This window comes from Mugil cephalus, chromosome 19, assembly GCF_022458985.1.
Source record: "Mugil cephalus isolate CIBA_MC_2020 chromosome 19, CIBA_Mcephalus_1.1, whole genome shotgun sequence".
Taxonomy (NCBI): Eukaryota; Metazoa; Chordata; class Actinopteri; order Mugiliformes; family Mugilidae; genus Mugil; species Mugil cephalus.
In genome coordinates, this window is record NC_061788.1 from 19,436,533 (window position 1) to 19,455,390 (window position 18,858).

At 40.6% G+C, this 18,858-nt stretch overlaps 1 protein-coding gene across 1 annotated transcript; it reads left to right on the top strand.

The window, feature by feature from the left end:
• Nucleotides 1-181: 181 nt before the first annotated feature.
• pmchl (pro-melanin-concentrating hormone, like) lies at nucleotides 182-825 on the top strand. The gene has a single exon (XM_047570056.1). It carries the CDS (start codon nucleotides 254-256, stop codon nucleotides 662-664), a length of 411 nt encoding a protein of 136 aa, XP_047426012.1. The 5' UTR covers nucleotides 182-253; the 3' UTR covers nucleotides 665-825.
• The last annotated feature ends 18,033 nt before the right edge of the window (nucleotides 826-18,858 follow it).

Genomic DNA, 18,858 nt, shown 5'->3' on the forward strand with positions numbered 1-18,858 from the left:
AACTTTACGCCAAAACAACATCCTTGAACGCTGCAAGACTTCTACCCAACTGGCTTTTAATGCTTATTAACAATTTCCTGAACCCAACAGGAGAGCCAATGATGACAAACTATCCAACGTGGCCAATTCAGCTCGTCTGAAATGGTATAAAAGCCCCTGATCTGATCTCAAAGGCAGCACAGCGAAGCACAACTTCTTGGAAAGAAATCAGCCACAGAAGAAGACGCTTATCACCTCCTGCAAGATCTTCATCATGAGGCAGTCACTCGTGTCCATCGTCTTTGTTGGGTCACTCTTATTTGAGTGTTATGCGGCATCCGTGTCATTACCCATGGTCAAGACCGAAGACGGCTCCTTGGAGCAGGACGCTTTTACATCCCTGCTGGGCGACGAGGCGACAGAAAACAACCCCGAAGACGCAGACCTGAGCGCCGTTCCCAAAAACAGAGGGTCGAGGTTAATTGTCATCGCTGCCGATCCCAGCATCTGGAGGGACCTGCGAGTGCTGCACAAAGGAGTGTCCCTCTACAAGAAGAGAGCCGACGACAACAGCCAGGTCATCGAGCACAAAGATGTTGGACAGGGCCTGAGCATCCCCATCCTGAGGCGAGACAACATGAGGTGCATGGTGGGACGGGTTTACCGGCCTTGCTGGGAGGTGTAAGACAGTTCGCTCCGATCCTCCGATCCTGAAGGCGCCCAGAGAGAAGACGACCGGCAAATTGTTTCCTGTCTCACATGAGTTGTAACATAATCCAGAAATCTGTGTATCTATATTTAAATTTCTGCAGATCTGAGAATAAAAGTCATTTAATTCTGCCCTAAGTGTGTTTGGTGACTGTCTTCTGGTACCACAGCAAAGATGTTCAATGTTCAAAAACTTACTTTTTCAGGTTCATTCGCCAGCAGTGACTGAGAGGCTGCAGGAACTCGATTTGTTAGCTGTTGGACAGAGCTGATTGTATTCTTCTTCATCTTGTGTTTAGGAAAGAAGCCACAGAGGGTAACAGAGAGGTGAAAAGTTGATAAACCATTAAGTCAAATGCTACAGTATTCTCTTCTCCAGAGTTGTCAGTCAAAATAACGACCTAAAGTGTTTCCTGTAAGTAGTTCTTTCAAGTGCTCGGTTTAGTTTGGCGTGTTCTTGCGGTTTTGTTGGTCTGATTCCACCAAAACATCTGCAAAGAAGGAGGTGCTTTGATAACCACTATGACTTGCTCGGTTTCAGCAGTTCTACTTTCTTGTGAAATTACACACAGATTTACACAAAGGAGCTGTTACATCAGATCCTGCATACTCGTAAATGACTTCTCTCTTACGTACGCTGATGACTGGCTGCCCTCAGGACAAAGGCAGAACTCTTGGATTTAGAAATTGCAGCTCACCTTGCAGGGACTGAAGTGTATATTTTTAATAATGCCAGAGTATTAGGTTTAAGCAGTTTCTTAAGGGAGTTGCAGATGTGTGCTGCGCACATGCCTTCAGCTAGCAAAGGCAACATTTAATAGAGAACGACCTCTGGGTCAGTCGGGATTGGAGTCAAGATTCCTGATGAGTTGGTTTGGCTCATTATATACAGTAGCTGTTGTGGGTTACAATTTGCAAAAGGGTTTTAAAGAGTATCTGCAAACTCATAACTTTGGAAATGGAGATTTAAGAAAAGGCATCCTCAAATGTACCAAGAAGGTTGTTTCTTGTTAATTAGACAGACATGGAATGGATTGTATAGATAATGAGCAGCTTCATAAGCTCTATCGCCTTGAGTAACATTCATCATGGATAAGAAAGTGAATGAGTTTGTTTAGATGAAAATTAAATTCAAACTGAAGTGAAAATCCAACACTGGAAAGTTCCCCCCCGGCAAATCTAATTATTTTGGGGGGGAAAAAAATGCGTAAGACTCGCAGGATAATCGTGGACTTCAACGACACCCACTTGTCACTCAAAGCGGCGATGGCCTTAATTACACATAACTTTAAACCCATATACAATTTAAAATGGTGGGCCGGATGGAAAATCTCCTCCTGCGTGGTTGTCATGAATGGGAAAATTACTTAGATACCAAAACCTTCCAGGGTTGTCTTAACATTTCCGCCCTGATTAAGGCAGGAACAGAAGTATCAATGGAAACTGTAAAAGCTCTGAATGTAATGAGATTAAGCTGGAAATGTCAGGAGCTACGGATAAGTGGTTTGTCCACAGTTTCCTGTTGTTAGTGGGTTTTGCTTCTGCACTAAATGGTAAGCTTAGCGAGTGACTGACATCTTGGATTTTTTTATTATTATTATTTATTTATTTTTTAATGTACCAAGTCATTTTGAATAATAACACGATGTCATCAGTGTATAAACCAAAGCTTAGCAGTCGCTGGACTCACTGGCCAGACAATGATCCCAAGATTACGGTCAAGACAACCAAAGCAGCAGTAACTGTTCCTTTCCTTGAGTGGCCAAAACAATCCCTCCATTCCAATCCCATTGAAAACCATCAGAAGGGAAATCAAAGAATATTAGTGAGTGGAAGACACAAGGAATGGAATTCCAAAAGAGAGACAGAAGGTGAAAGGATATAATTATCTAATTGTGATTTAAGCCGTTGAATCATGTCTGTTATGGGCCATTTTCGATACATACTCAAATACATACACATTTTTATTACATTTAACATTCTGGGCTCAACTTTATTTTCAAAAGTATCACTCAAATATGAATAAGTTTAAGTTTCTTTGACTGTCCAGGCTAAATAATGGTTTGAATAATTTACTTAAGATGTATCTGGTGTGCTAGGATGATTTTATGGTTGTGTGGGAGTTCATGTGTGTTCACACTGTGGATTAATACAATGTGTCTGTCTTGTAGTGGTAACATGTGAGTAAGGCTTGCAGCCCCTTACCGGGAAAGCAGAAAAAAGAAGAAGAAGAAGAAAAAAAAAGAAACGGCTTCTGTGTTATTTTATTGTTGTGGGTCCTTCAAAGTGGCTCAGCAGACGACTGCAGAACATTCCTCTTAAAATACAGAGTGAGTCAGCAGGAAGGAGGATGTCTTTCTGGGAACGTCTGCACCTTTTGGTATTTGGGAATAAGCTTCTGGTTGGAAAAACAATTAGGATGAAGACATGGGCTGATATCCAGTCTGTGAAAAATGGAATGCTTACTCAGACAAAACAAGTCGTGGGTCACAATTTAGGCTCTTTCGATACTATAAGGGACTATTTGACAACGTCAGACATGATTTTACAAAGTAAAAACCTTAAATCTCATAATCACTAACTGACAAATCCTCAACCTCCATTCTACTTGGGGATACGGGGCTCAGCCTCTGGGATGATTTCTGCATGGCGACAAATAAACCACATTATTCTCATAGACTTATATGAGGCCAGTTTTATTTTCTAACTAATGAGTGTGACACTTCTGTGCAATCTGAACGTACTTTTGTCCTATGTGTCAGCCCATTAGACAGAGATCGAGACACTGAACTGGCATCCCATGACTGAGAACCAGTCAGCAATGTGTCTGATTATGCTCATTTTTAATTTAAGTTTTACTTCCTGTCTGTCTTTTCCCGCATATTTGTGATTTTATGTTTTTTGGTTGGTCTCACCTGTCTCTCATTATTGCATCAGCCCTTGTAGGTGAGTGCATCCATAAACCTGCCTTTCCCTTTGTCCTTGGTCACGTTGTCTGTTCTGTTCTGTGACACTACCCCATTATGCTACCTGTTTGTCCTGCACTCTTTCTCAAGTTTTCATTTAATTTGTTTCATTTCCTACTCGTGTCTCATCCCTGTGTCCTGCATTTGGGTCCAGCTGCATTTTGACCTCAACGTGGAGAAAATCAGTAAGTGATCAAAGTTGCAGTATTCCTGTAAGATAATTTCACCCTGCAGGGAGCAGTAATGCACCCTGTGTCGTCAAAATTGGAAAGAAACCGAAAAAAAGAAGAAGGCAAGTTGGAAATAAACAGCAGAAATGGATAGTGAAGTGTGTCTTTCGTGACAGCATTTCCTATCATTGCCAACATTGCCCTCTGTGAGATCTGGCAGGAGCTGTGGCTTAGTTTACCTCTTTCATCCTCGCTGTAATATTTCCCAAGCTGTTCTTTTGATTTTACATAATTTTGTAAAAACACTCATGATAACCAGAGGATGAATTGTTTCGTTCAAGTGAAAGTGGCTCAGATTTGTCAGCTTACATTCACCAGTCGACTTATATTTCTTTTGAACTACGGCTTAATGTTGATGCAAACTTTTTATATCAAACTAAACGTTTTAGCATGTGTACTTTAGCATCAGTGATTCATTTCTGACGGCAATTAATGAGTCCCAATGTTAAGAAGATTTACTAATCTAGTGTAAGCATAATCACGCTAAATAAACAATTTCCAGATTAAAATCACAGCGTGTATTTGCTCCACAAATACTATGACATAGTCCTTGGCTTTAACCACAAAATGTGGCGACCTTTAAAACTATGACAAATTACACGCCGAGCCTTTTGGCATTTTCAGACCTCATAAGATTATGCAATTCAGATAAATGGTTTATGGGAAGGTGTTTGGTTTTACAGATAACTGTGGAAAGCAACATCTGGAACCCGTTAAACGAACGTCTGTGCAGCAGTTGTGTGGTTCTTAATTTAACTTATGGCGTTATTGATTTGAAAAATCTCACTTTGATGAGTGTTTCTCAGAGATATATAGCACAGAATAATTCAGTCAAGTTCTTAACCTAGTGAGGTACGCATTTCTAAGGACACCACCGTTTAGTACAATAATAATAGCAATAGGCCAGACCTTAAAATTATTGTTATATCAGTCTGCAATCAGGGAACTCAGCAGCAGCCAGTGTTTTCAGGGCTTCCAGTTTAGCGGTCGTACATCTGTTTTGACGGATATCCGTGGCAAGACTTCTTGCCCATTGCTGGTCTGTGTTCACAGACTGACTAGCAACTTGAGATGAGAGTAAGGAAGTGGCTGAAAGGTGATGCCTGTGACTGGACATCTTACATATACAGATAACAGAGTCAATACACACTACGGGGACTGTAGTCAAAGAATCACATCAGTCAGTGTGTTTACATGCACGTGAAAAAAAATGAATTATTGCCTTAATCAGACTATAACAGGAGAACTTAAGTGCATGTAAGCACGTTACTCCGATTAACAAGGCCGGTAAACCCGTCCTTCACCCAGATAATGCGATTGGAATCCGAGTTTTCATGGATAATGCGTGTGCGCATGCTCCACCACCACTGCGCTGGCATGTGACCCCGGAACAAACACGTCCAAGAAAGTCGGGCGTAGAAGAAGAAGAAGAGAAACGGAGCTGTCTGAGGGATAGCGTGGATCTTACCTGCATCAGAAGTAGCGCAAATTAAGCTCTGCATGTAAACGCGTGAGAGTGTTGTTGGAGAATCTAACCTAACACATATGTTTGGTTTTCTTAACTTTGCTTGTGAATGCAGTATAGTTGTAACTCCCCTTCACAATTCAAGCAGATACGTGAATAGGGAAGCTTTCAGGCCTGCTAGCCAAAATGTTTTTGTTGCATGAAACATCTCCACCACCATTGCTTTGCTGCAGCCATCGGTATAGAGCAGGATGTAATGTCAAGATAAAGAGAAAGTAATTCAAGTATTGTTCCTGTATCACTTAAAGGCGAACTTCAGAATCATAGTTGCTTTTACCCTTCAGAAAGGTTCTGAATGATGGCATGACCGGCACTGTTGTCAAAAGTCCTTCCTTCCTTCCTTTCTTCTTCAAGGCCATTCGTTATTGATAAGACGGTTCCTATAACTCCTCACATTAAATGCAGAGCAACTGTTGCAGTTAGTCGAGGGATTAAAAGGTTTCTTTGTATCCTCTGCAGGCAGGCGTTGTAAAGCATGCTGCCTTGCCTGTCGATTCTTTGAAAAAGAACAATACTATTAATAGGTGAGGAACAGCACGAGAAATGTTAGGTATCCATTGAAACTGCCTTGGACTATATTATCAAAGAGTGGCACAAGCACAGCTTGTCTGCCTGTCCCTGTGAAGCTATGAGCTCTGTCTTGTTTTCCCCAGAATCCTTCCATTTAGGACCAGGGTTAGACTCCAAGAAGCCACTCAGCACTACAGTGCGCAGGGAATGAGGACTGAATGAGTGTTATACTTGTTGAGTGGGGATTAAAGAGAAGGGGTCTGAATCATTGCACTTTGGGAGAGCACAGAGTGACCTCATGATGTAGCATCCATTTTCATATGCTGTCATTTAACACAAAGTACAAGGCAAACAACTTGATTAATAACATGCTGCAAATTCAGAATTATGAAAGATCAAAGCAAGGTGGCACCAAAAAAAAAAAAAGAAATGCACTTAGCCATAACGTTGTCTTGATGAAACGCAGAACATTTTCCGTGGCTTAGAATAACAAGACCCAGAATGAAGAACGGGTACAGCCTCAGGCTGGTTTACACTGGCATTCATCTCACAAACACCACTCCAGATATCTAAACAGAAGACACGGTAGGCACAAAGGGTTAACTTCCAAGCCACATGCACACAATTTATTCTTATTTTATAATTGACTGTATTGTATGTTTATAATAATAAAGATTAATAGAAATTGTTATTAAGCAAATTAAGTATTGGGCAAGGGGCTGAGAGGTTTGTAAGCTTATACCAAACTAAGTACAAGTACTTGTACCCAAAAGTCTGTCAGGTACTGGGTGATATTAAGTACTGATATGAGTACTCATGCAGTGATCAGCCACAACATTAAAACCACTGACCATACACACTCATGTGGATGTTATTTAGACATGTACCAACCAAGACCAGGCACCACCACCCCATAGCAATGACACTCCTTGATGGCAGACACAGACACACACACTGAAACACTTCAGAAACAACTCAAAAAACATGAAGAACAGTTCGAGGTGTTGACCTGGCCTCCAAATTCACTAGATCCCAAACTGATCAAATATCTGTGGGATATTTGATCAGTCCCGCCCGCCCCTTCAACCCACAGGACCCAAAGGCAGAGTGGATTTACTAGCACTTCACTAGCAGTAGTTTTTGAGCTCAAGCTGAGTTTTTCTGCATTGTTTTGGATCTTTGGTTCAGAAGCTCCCTTTTCTGGTTAATTCCACATAATAGTCCAAAGTCTTTTATCTCAGTTTTGCTTGATAAGCGACTGTAGCATCATGCTACGTGCTACTTGTATGTTGTACATGCTGTTCCAGCAGGTCTTTACATCTTTTTACAGATGGTAAATGGAGCTTCTCTACATTTTGGTACACAAAGTACTTTAAAGTCACAATGACACATCAGTCTGTTTGTTCACACAAACACAGACACATTCACACGCCAGTGCCAAGCAAGTCAGGGATCATCTTGCTCAAGGACACTCGTTTTATTGCAGGATAGTTCATGAGCGCATTATTGGAACTACGTTATTTTATAAGCACTGGGGCATTTGCAGCTCTATTGCATCAATGGGACTTTTCTTAAAGGTTTTCTTGACCCGTCTGCTATTGTCTTGTACAGAAAAAATAATAACTAAAGTACAGAAATAAAGGAATTATCTCATCTCATCTTCTACTATCGCTTATCCTCACTAGGTTTGCAGAGGTTGCTGGAGCCAGTCCCAGCTATCATCGGGCAACCATTTACACACTCATATCTACGGTCAATTTAGAATCACCAATTAGCCTAACGAGCATGTCTTCGGAGGGTGGGACAAAACTGGAATACCTAGAGAAACCCCACACAGACACATTAAAATACTTAAATGGCATTAAATACAAAAAAGAAAGAAAAAACAACATACATCTCACAACATACAATTTGCATTTGCATACTGTGTGTAGAGTATGTCTTCCAGACTCAGTTACACTTGAGCATAAAATCTTATTATTTTATTCTTTAACATGATTTTCTATGCTGTAATAATAATTAAAAAAAATATATATATATGTGTAAATAATATGTGGTGCGGCCCCAAGACTGGATAGCACTTTTGTTTTGTTTTTTTAAATCTTGGTCAATGTTGTGGTTAGTGGGTTAGTTTCCTATGATTTTACCATCACAGAGGGAAGCCAGGGATGCTTTAAACATGCTAATGTTCCTCCCGGAATGACTGTTCAAGCTGCAGCAGTGAAGCCCTACAATTGTCTGGGATGACTGAAACAGCTGACGCGGTGAAAGGAGGTGAACACATGAAGCCCACTTACAGCAGGAAGGGAGTGATCTGTGTGCGTTTTTTCGTTTGTTCAACATTGCTCGTTTTGCGCAGTTTACAACAAACGGCATTCACCCTCAACGGGGTACCTAAGGGAAAAAAAAACATCTGGAAGCCATTTTGGGCCAAAGTGATTATTCTGTCTGGAGCTGTGGAGATAAAAATCTCTGCATTGTTTTGCTAAGTTGTAGCAACAACATTGATTTACTTGTGCCTCTCAGATATTTTGACCAGATTACTTTTTTTTTTTTTTTTACCAGAGTTGAATAAAACTGTACTCGTAAAAACCCCCCTTTCATAAAACCATGACATGCTTTTTCCAGGAAAAAGAAGACTCATAGAGTATAACACCTTTCTCCACAGACTTGATTATCATTGACTCTTCCTAATTTCAGGTACTTTCCACAGTTCTTCCCTCTATGGATCTAGTTCCAAGAGAACAGTGAGGATAGGTGGATTTCAATAGACCACTACCAGAGAGGGGTCACCTAAAGGTTATCCCATTCATAGGTACAAAAACATTTAGCTACACTTACAGTACAGTGACCACACCCCACCCACTTTCCTGTAATGTACACATTTAATATATGAAAGCTCATTCACCCTTTCAGATCACATTGCCGACGCAACAGTATTAGCCAGGAAATGTAATTTCCCTTCAAATAATTTATCCAGGTTTCTACACAAAAAATAAAAATAAAAATAAAAAAATTAAAAATATGACGAAATTTGCCATACATCAATAAAAAGAGGAAAAATAATCTGATAGTCCTTTATTAATATTCTAATATTTCTCCTGGACCACTATCACATCAATCCCCATGCTCCGTCTTAAGCCAGAATTTTATTTATTTATTCGTTTTGTGTTTTGGAAAATAATTAAGGACACCGCTAGGGTTATACTTTTATGCGATGAGGTAAGTGGTGCTTAATTTAGCAACGTCCCACATGCAGTAAATGCTGGAATGATTCAGCAGATCATAGTGGGAAATGGTAGTCATTGTGAAGCTCTCCTCTGTTACCATTTATTGATCCCTGAGGAGGAAATAGATTTCCTCCCCCCCTTGTTGGGTGAGAGCAGAGAGGATAGGGGTCAGATGGAACACTGAGACTCTAGAGGGAAAGAAATGGCTGCAGAAAAATCACTTGAGGCCGACAGGAAGTGATTCAGGGACCATAAGCGCCAAGTCTCCGGTCTCATCGTATCGAATGTCAAGACCTCTAAATGCACTGAACACACTACTAAACCTACGCATGGGCATGTGTATATCTGGTTGTTCTGTTTTCATGTTCAAGTATGTTTTATTTTTTTGATTTTTGATTTTTTTCAGCATTGTACACACACATTAGTAGACCTAATGAAAATCCTCACCTTTTCCCTAACACTTGCCATTTACACTTAAAGGTATTGATCATAAATACTTCACTATACAGCATGTAACATAAAGTGTCTCAAGCTATATACATTATACGTCTACATATATTGCATTAGGTGCAGCAGTGACAATGACAACAGGCCTGGCTGAATGAAACCTGATATTGAAATCTAATTAGGTCTGACTCAGTTCTTTGCTCTCTGATATAATCAGCGTTAATAGATTGGTCAAGCGGTGACATGGCATCTGGCGCCTCAGGGTTCTCCTGCCCAGTGCTAATTGAATTCCTCTCGGTAGGTTTAAATAATCAGCGTAACAGCTCAGCATGTTCAGGTCTGACTAGCTCTCAGTCATCAGAGTGCGAAGCCATCGGATTGCGGTGGTTGCAGATTACAGCTGGAGAAAAAGATGTTTGCTCTTACTTGAGCAGATACTTGTTTTTTAAGCCTGATAACGTGCCAAGCAATACCTCAGAAATGCTCCCGTGAGCATTGCACCTCTGGGAGCTCGTACAGTATTGAGTACTGATCTCATTTAACTGGAGAACTTGGGGTATTTAAATGAATGAAATTCTTCTTCTGATATATGAATGAATCTATTATCTAACACTCACAAAAACATGCTGCATTGTACTGTGCAGTTGATCTTTTTCATACCTCAAGTGCAAAAGTTTTGTGCTGCTACGTACAGTATATTTTGCCTAATCCAAGCTTTCCAGTTGACTCCAGTTGCTATTCAGGTTGGAGTACTTGTTGGATGAGTAAATTGTGTGTTTGGTGTGTCCTATCTACAGGGTTGGGGCATGTCAGCTGCAGCTGTATTATTTCTGCTTATTTAAACTTTTATTTGTAGCAAGCAAGACAGTTTAAAGTGTTTTGTCAGTGTTATTGTGTTCAAGTTTTATGCCTTGTTGCAGCCTCCTCTTGGATGAGCCTGAGAGCATAATATGCCGCTCACATAATGAGATGAGTTATCTGTTTTTCTTCACTTTTAGTTGTCTATTATCCCAGAATTTGTACTTGTCTCAGTTTTATGGATATATTATGAATAGATGCCAACTTCTTTGGCATTACTTTTAAACCCTTTCACTTATCAGTGGAGATATGCAATCAGTTAACTTCAAAGGTGTCTATTTATATTTAAGTCGAATAAAACAATTCAAATATGAAATGTGGCTGATAACTTGTTTTGATGTGAAAAAAAGTTCAAACCATCATCCCTGTAGTATTTACACTCTAAGTCACTCAAATTGATATTGTTTCCTCCTTTATCCTCACACAAGGCTCTAGTCTGTGCATCCCAGTGTAGTAAGCTCAACACTATTTTTAAAATTATCAACTGACTTTTTTTATCATTGCGGCAACCCATGTAGTTGAAACAAGCAAACCTGACAACCTTCAACTGTGAAATGGCCGGGACACCATTATTACAGGTCAAGTGTTTGTGACACTGTGTAAAAAATGTTTAGAAAGGGTCCCCCACATGGCTGCCTTTTGGCATGTTTTGCAATGACAACCATAAAGCCAGTTTGGTTTGGTTTATAGTCACTTCTGTTCCATAGGAAAGGTGTAGTCTCAGATCCTCTTCTGCAGACTAATGCTTAACCTGATGTGTTCCTCCTCAGATATGTTACAATGTGCCACACTGAATGTACGTCTATACTCAACATATTTACTGCACAAGTATAAATGCGCTTATCGGCATAGCCCCAATTGGCATAGACTCGCTGTAGACCAATAGTGGGACTGTAAACCAAGACCCCTTTCACGTCAAAAATGCTGGGTAGACAGGGGTTATGCTATTTCCTGAACATGAAGTAGGCCTAATTCACCTTTATCCATTAATAACTGTGTAACAACACATTTGATTCATTTCTCTGCCCTTCAGTCTCTCATGGAAGTAGACCGAAACTTTGTTTTGGAGCTGCTCATGGCCCTGGAGCTTCTACAATGACACAGTCTGACGAGCCGTCCATTGACAAAATAGATAGGTACATCAACATCTTTGTGTAAATTAGCAGGTCGACACAGCATTCTCATTGAAGCCGAGCTGAGCTGAACTGATAAAATCCTGGGTCAATTGCCAAGTTTTTAGTTCTGTATGAAAGGGGCTAAAGTTTTTGCCAGGGCCACCCCAGAACCTAGCATTTCCTCTGTTTATTTTGATTGCCTTATTAGCGCTATATCGTGCAGGGATGAGAGTGGTATCTAACTGCTCAATCACATGGAGTCTCCGGCACTTTAGTTCATGCTGAAATAGCTAAACAACCATTTTTCCAAATTTTTTTTTTTTTTTTCAGGGAGATTCTTGGTTTAATGGTTTAATATAAATTACTCTGGGATTTGTTTCATAGTGATTACATAGTGTCATCATCATTGTCTGATGCCTTTATAGACCATGTGATTGCCCAGTGGTGTTGCTCATCGGCTATAGCTACTGTAGTATTTAGGGCTAATTAGCAAACATTAGCATGCTACCAAACTGAACAAAAAAAGGTTAATTTCAAGATTGTACTTCATTTCTGACCTGGAGTCGGTCAAGACTGGGCCAGGCATTGGAGAATTAGCTCTTTCAATATGTCAGAGACATTTTTCATTCATTCAAGGCTGTGCAATGATTTATTGAGTCTGGCTCACCATTATCTTTCACCATTAAAGTTTGCGGCCCCTGAGAATTGATAACCTAACCTACTGATGAAAGCCTCACATGGTCAGAGGCCTTGGACTCCATAACTACTTTAGTATTCCACAGACATCCGAGTAATGACATATAAGATGTTAGCTTGTGCCAGCACTTTTGAATACCTTTCAAGGCCTTGTGAAGCACAGTGCCCAAAGGGTGACAGACAGGCTGGGAATGACAAGGGGACAGAGTCAGAGAGAGACAGAAAGAAAGATGTCTCTTGGCATCTGGGTTGCTTTAGTCTCCTCTGACTTTGTTGCTGGCTGTGTTGATTTCCCTCAGTGTTTTTGCTGTCTCCACTATAAGCTGGACTTCCCAGAAATGAGACAGAAGCAGAACAGCAGGAGAGCACAAATGCCTCACACTACAGTGAAAGCACACATGGCCTATTTCACGCTCTTTAAAATTTTGATTACCAGCATGACCAGGTTGCCTGTATTTGAACACTCACTTATGTATACTCGTATTATTTTTTTTCTTTTACTTTCCTAGCCTGCCACAATGATTGCCCGAGTTCAGAACATAACAAGTAGGAACCTGGTGGGAATACATTTAAAGTGACATGGTTGACATGAAGCAATATCTTATTAAAACAAGTACAATAAGCTGCCATCTTCCTGGAGAGACGGTTTAACGACTGTACGCGCTGATTAGGTCACTCAGGTGACGGAAATCAATCAGGGCTTCGCCCACTTCTGCCTCTCTTACATCTCACACAGTAGCATTGATATTCAAATGTCGGTAAGCGTTTCAATTCCCTTAGACTACGCTGTTAGTACATGGCTCAGGAAAACTATCCATTGTGAGGAGGAAAACATGCAATCTCTGCAATCCTTGCTAGCAACAAAACATTTACATGGGTGACAGTCATATGCACTTACGAGAAAAAACAACTTCTCAGGTTCTCTGATGGTGAGACCATAAGAGGCCGCCTTATCTGAAAATACTACTAAAGAGAACTGCAAAGTATCAAAATACCAACTCAAATTTCTCAATAAACATGTTTCATGTTTTATTTCCCCTTTTGGGAAAGTAATCATAAATCCACCGATGCACTGCATTGTGGAGTTCCCTAGACTAGAATTTTCTGCTATCCAATAAACAGTAAAAATGAAATGAAAGGGCAGAATGAGTGTTATAGTGTTTACTTTATCATTATTATTATTATCATTATTATTTTTAGATCGGATTAGATCAATTCATGTACAAATGTGCAGCAGTTTTAGTCTGCTTTATCTATCTATTGCACATACTAAATAGTGAGCTTTACAGTTTTCGGTAGGCATAGCTGTGAAGTCTGAGACACATTCATGAGAATGGAATTTCTCATGTCACTGTCAGAAAAAAAGTGTTGATAATAATTAATTCATGAATAAGTTAGAGGTAAATGTTGCTTACTTGTCTTCAGGCAAAAGATTTGAGAGTTAACAAACCATCAACACACCATCAAGCATCACCCTACCTTGACTTAGGTATCACAGTGAGACTGTGTCTTTATAACATTATCAGTGTTGTCTGGTAATGTTAGTGGTGTTGATCAGGTCTCTTTAGCGGTTTCTAGTTGTAAATACGGATTTTCTAGGAGGTTTTAATGGACCCTAAGATGATTCAACAAGTCCTTAAGCTGGTTCTCGTGCTCACTTATGGAAATTTGCAGGTTAAAACCTTCATACAATTGGCTTCAAGCCATGCATTTGAATGAGGTTGGAGGAAGACTTCGGGTCCTTAAGGAGCTTGGTTTAGTGGTTCCTGAGTTCTATAAGTTGTTCCAGTTTTGCAGGAGCTACTAGAGGGCCTATTACAAATTTTAGTGGTCACTCACAAAGTTGTGAATAATGTTTCGTTGGTCGAGTGTTGATATTATTAGTCACCATTGTCCAAGCACAGAAGCAAATATTATCTTTTGGGACAATGGCATTTAACCAGCCAGTAGATTTAAAGAGACCTTTGGAATCTATGGAAAACAGCACTGATGTTGTTCTGGAGGATTATGGTAGAAAAACATTTTTCTCTGACATGTTGGTGATTTTCTTAGAGAAACAGTCTAAACTGTCTTAGATAGTATCAACCTGGGGCCTTTCTTTCTTGTCAGATGTTTTGCTCCATGTTTCATTTCTCTTCTCCCTCGGCAGTCATCAGTCATTACATGCGGTTACATAAGCTTGTATTTACAAAGAAACACACTCACGATATTACATTGTTCCCTCTTGACCGGTGGAGGCAGAGCACTCGTTGCCTCAGACAGGTTTTTCCAGCAGAGCTGTGGCCCTCCACAGCTGACTCCATCATTCTGTCCCAGGTGCCCTTGTCTGGCTCCATGGGGCCGGGTGACATCATCGTCACCCCCCTCTCCCCTCTTCCTGCTGTCTCTAATGGAGGCGTGGAGATGGTGAAGGGGCCTTGTGAATAATTTAGGAGCTCTGGTGCACTTTATAACCTGGCCTGCAAGGCTAGCCGGGACATTTACCCTAAGTGCATTAGTATAATAGTCGAGGAGGAAACTAGCATTTATTGACTGTTATAATCAATAACTGGGCCTGTGTACAATGTTGGGTCCCTGGAGGCTCCAGTCTGTGTTGGGATTATGGACCAAACTATCAGAAAAACAACAGAAAAACAACTGCACACACTTTGAGGAAAATTGGTTTAGCACTGATTCTCAGAGAAATAATGAGCAGATGTTTGTCTGGAAACACACTGCTGATGAATAACGGGAGTAATTGTAGTCATTCATTCTTTTTGAGTGAGGAGCCATCTGCGACAATCGGACACATAATTTCCCCATGGCAAGATGCAGTGCCTGTCTGTGGTGACCAATTTTAACAAGGACGGAGCTTTATAATCCAGTGACATCTATCTTTTCAGAGATGACAGTGGCTCAACGGAGGTGGTAACAACTGGGTTACAACTACTGGAGCAGCAAATGCAGACCTTGGTGCATCACTGTGGTCCACATCTCAACAACTACTCCACTATTCCAACATTTGACATTCATAGTGCGCAGACAGTGACTCCCAGTGACTGTGGTGGTGATCCTCTGACATTTCCATTCACCACCACAAGATAAACCTTCATCTCTTGAGTTGAATTTGTCTTAGTTTGCTCTGTGACTCATACAGAGTCTTGCCCCTTCTGATGGACCGCCGTGTCTCTGTATATCAGAAAAGATCCCATTGATCCCATTCGAACTGTGCTGTGAATCACACATACGATGACTGTCACTTTAAAAGATCAAGAAAATTGCGATTTCAAGATCAAACATCTGTAGACCGAAAATCTACACATCCAAAAAAAAAAAAAGAGAGCTACGTTGTGTTGCATACAAGGAAAGTCCATGGAAAGTTGGGCAGTAGACAGGATTGAGTAATCAGTATCACTTTGTTAAACTATGCACTTGAATGAAATAATGGAATGTTTTCTAATGCTCACATTTGGAAGATTCAGGTTGGACAGGTTCACATAAGAAGGTCCATTGGTGGAGATCCTTGTGTCAATCTCCCTGTCGCATCTGGACGACAAACGGGACGATGGCCAAGTGACGCCATAGGCTGATTTACAATATGTCGGCAGAAGCATCAGTGCATCCCCTTTACCCTCCACTCAACACACTGTTTATCACCAACGCGTGCCAGGCAACCTGACTCATCAAACAGGCTAGAGTACAGCATACTGCAGACACCAGGAGACAAAAACCAGTCGCCGAGTGTTTACATCACTATAAAACGAAGAAAGACACCGTGCCATGGCTACTTTATGTGGAAAATAAGTTTTCACACGACATTTATAAAAGCCTTCTGTGTGTATTTTCAGGGCTGCATGGCATCAAATCAGCACGGAAAATCCTCCAAAACTTCAGTATCACATTATATGGCTCATAAAGCAGCCCATAGTTCTTGTCATCTCAGAAAGAAATAATGCTCTTAGAAAACTCCAATCAGGGGACCAAGTAGTATTCATGGGCTGCCTTGTTTTCATTATTACAGATCTCGTAAATCAGAACACAAACACAGGCACCGTTCCCTGTGAGTAAAACAACTTGATGTGACCTCCGATAATCACTTTGAGCAGCAAAATGAACTTCACGAGCCTTCAGTGAGTTTTTTTTTTTTTTTTGTTATGTTTGTTTTGCACAATGACGTTGGGTTAAAAACTGGAACAAAGGCTAATCAAGATCTCCTAGCTGCTGATGAGGATTCTGGCGAGCAGGTTTGAAATCTCGGAAGGAACTAAATTAAATGAGCTTGTTTTATTCTCTAGTCAATAACAGTGTGTTCATGAAACTCAGATGCCCGTGTATATTCACAACATAACACACAATTAAAACTGTGAAAAGACAATAACTCTGGACGAACCCCAAAGGATTTGGCTAACGGAGCCGTGCCTCCACTGTAGGGACTTTCCAGTAGAGGACAAGGGCCTAAATAAAATTCCAGAGCCTGCTCTCTGAGAATATCCAGCATCCAAATGTGATTATGTGTAATTTTTTTTTTTTTTTTACTTGTACACAAAAATCAGTGTATTCGCCACATCTCTGTGGTTCATAGACTGCAAATGTCATTCAGTTGTTTAGAAGGTTTCTAGACTAAAGCCTCTGGAGACAGATGTTCTGGACACCTTTTGTTCAGGTTTAGATGGACAATTGATTTTGTCCCATCTACTGAAATAAGGAAACATTTATTCACAGCCAGTGTCGACAAGAAACACAATTACTGCAGTGAACCGCTCCTTTGTTGTCCATATGAACAAGTAAGCATTGCTTTAGGACGCGCTTGAGAAAATCTGAAGAATTTCTCTTTTATTTTAGCTGAGTTAAAATCCAATTTAAACAATATTCTTGGCATTGAATACGAAGGAAACATTCAATAAGACATGCAGTTAAGCTTCACGCAACTCTGTTTCTGTTCTGTCTCATTCATTCAGTCTGTCAGTATGTACATGTTAGCTGATATCTCTCTGCTACTGGGAGTTGTGATTGGTTTTGCCTTAAGTAATACCTGGAATCAGCTTCATTTTCAGTTGAGGAGGTATAATACACATCTTTTAATACTATTAAAAGATTTTACTATTAAAAGATAGTATTTATTTAATTGGACTTAAATCAATAGGCAGCTAGCTAGCTCTGACAAAGAAAAACAGATGGGCACAATGAAAACCTGAGAAATGGGAGATGGTTTCCAGGTCTGCGAGCAAAGGTACAAAAGATGCACACATTACATCACAGGGGAAAGCCACCGAAATACTCCTCAACAGGTTCAGAATCCGCCTGTTAGATCAACTCGACCGAAATGCAAATCTTACCTCTGTGCCTAAAATCCAGCTTTAAATAGCGCCAAGAGGAGAAAACAACTCCTACCTTAAAAGACATGCAGTTGGCCGCCTTCTTCCTGTGAGAGACTACAAACCTCCTGGCACTTTAAAAGCACTGGACCACACCTATTAATCCACAAACTCGTGCAGTGAAGGCCAGTGGAAAAATCTCAGTTGGGGGAAAAGTGAACAACTAAGAGTCCTTGCCGCTCCACAACCACACTGCTCTGAACTGGTCCAGGGTTGCAGCTTAGGGGCCAAAAATAATCTCAGAGAACTGAAACAAGGTAATAACTTCTTTCTTGTCTCCCCAAACCAACATTTCTTGCCAAAACATGCATGTAATAAAATTTCAGAATTCAACAGTGGCTTTATTTTGTGTAATTTGACTTAATTCCCACACTGGTGTATCCAGGCTGTTGTTTATATTGTGTCCAGTAGATGAATGGTTGTTATAGGACTTTTCTCTCTGACACAAGTTTAAGTGAAATGGCGATTGGTACACCGCAGCTTGTTTTCAATCTTTTGGCCTTGTAGCTGTTCTGGAGATTTTCAGTCATATTCGTGTTCTCCATCAGAAGATCAGTTCGCCCAGTTGTCGTGAAACCACAAAATATGTTTCCATTGTTATTCTGAGCAATCCGAGGAGCTCTCATCCACTTAAATCTGCTGATGAAGCTCATCTGGTATTATAGGAAGTATAACCAGATCTCGTGAGTGGACCAAATGGAGTTAGTCTGTTTGCTGGAGTATTCTTTCCAAACCTCCATAAGACAGAAGTTCTTAAAGTAAAAAAAAATGCAATCGAGTGATAATAATCATGTAATATTATAGAAAGGTTCAGAAAAGCAACGGCACAGACGTCGCCTTCATATTCATGATGGACAATTCTCACTAGTGCAGCTGGAGTAGGGGGAGAAGCATTATCAGGTATGTATCCCAGCCTAACCATGGACTGTTCACTCTCCCACCATGTGGCAGGCGATTCAGGAACCTCCGCTCTGGGAGAGCTCCTTCCCTGAGGCAGTGTCCTCGGTACCACATCACGAACTGACAAAAAACATACATAGATAATGTTTGCCGTGCTCATTGCTCACTGGGCTGACACAGAGGTGTAGTGACTGGAACTGATTCATCACAGCCGGGAGATTCTGGGTTTGAATCTTACTACTTGTAGTTATGTGCTCTGTGCTCCGGTTTCCTCTCACAGTCCAAAGACATGCATGCTAGGTTAATTACTGTGCCTGTGAATGAGAATGGTTTATCTTTC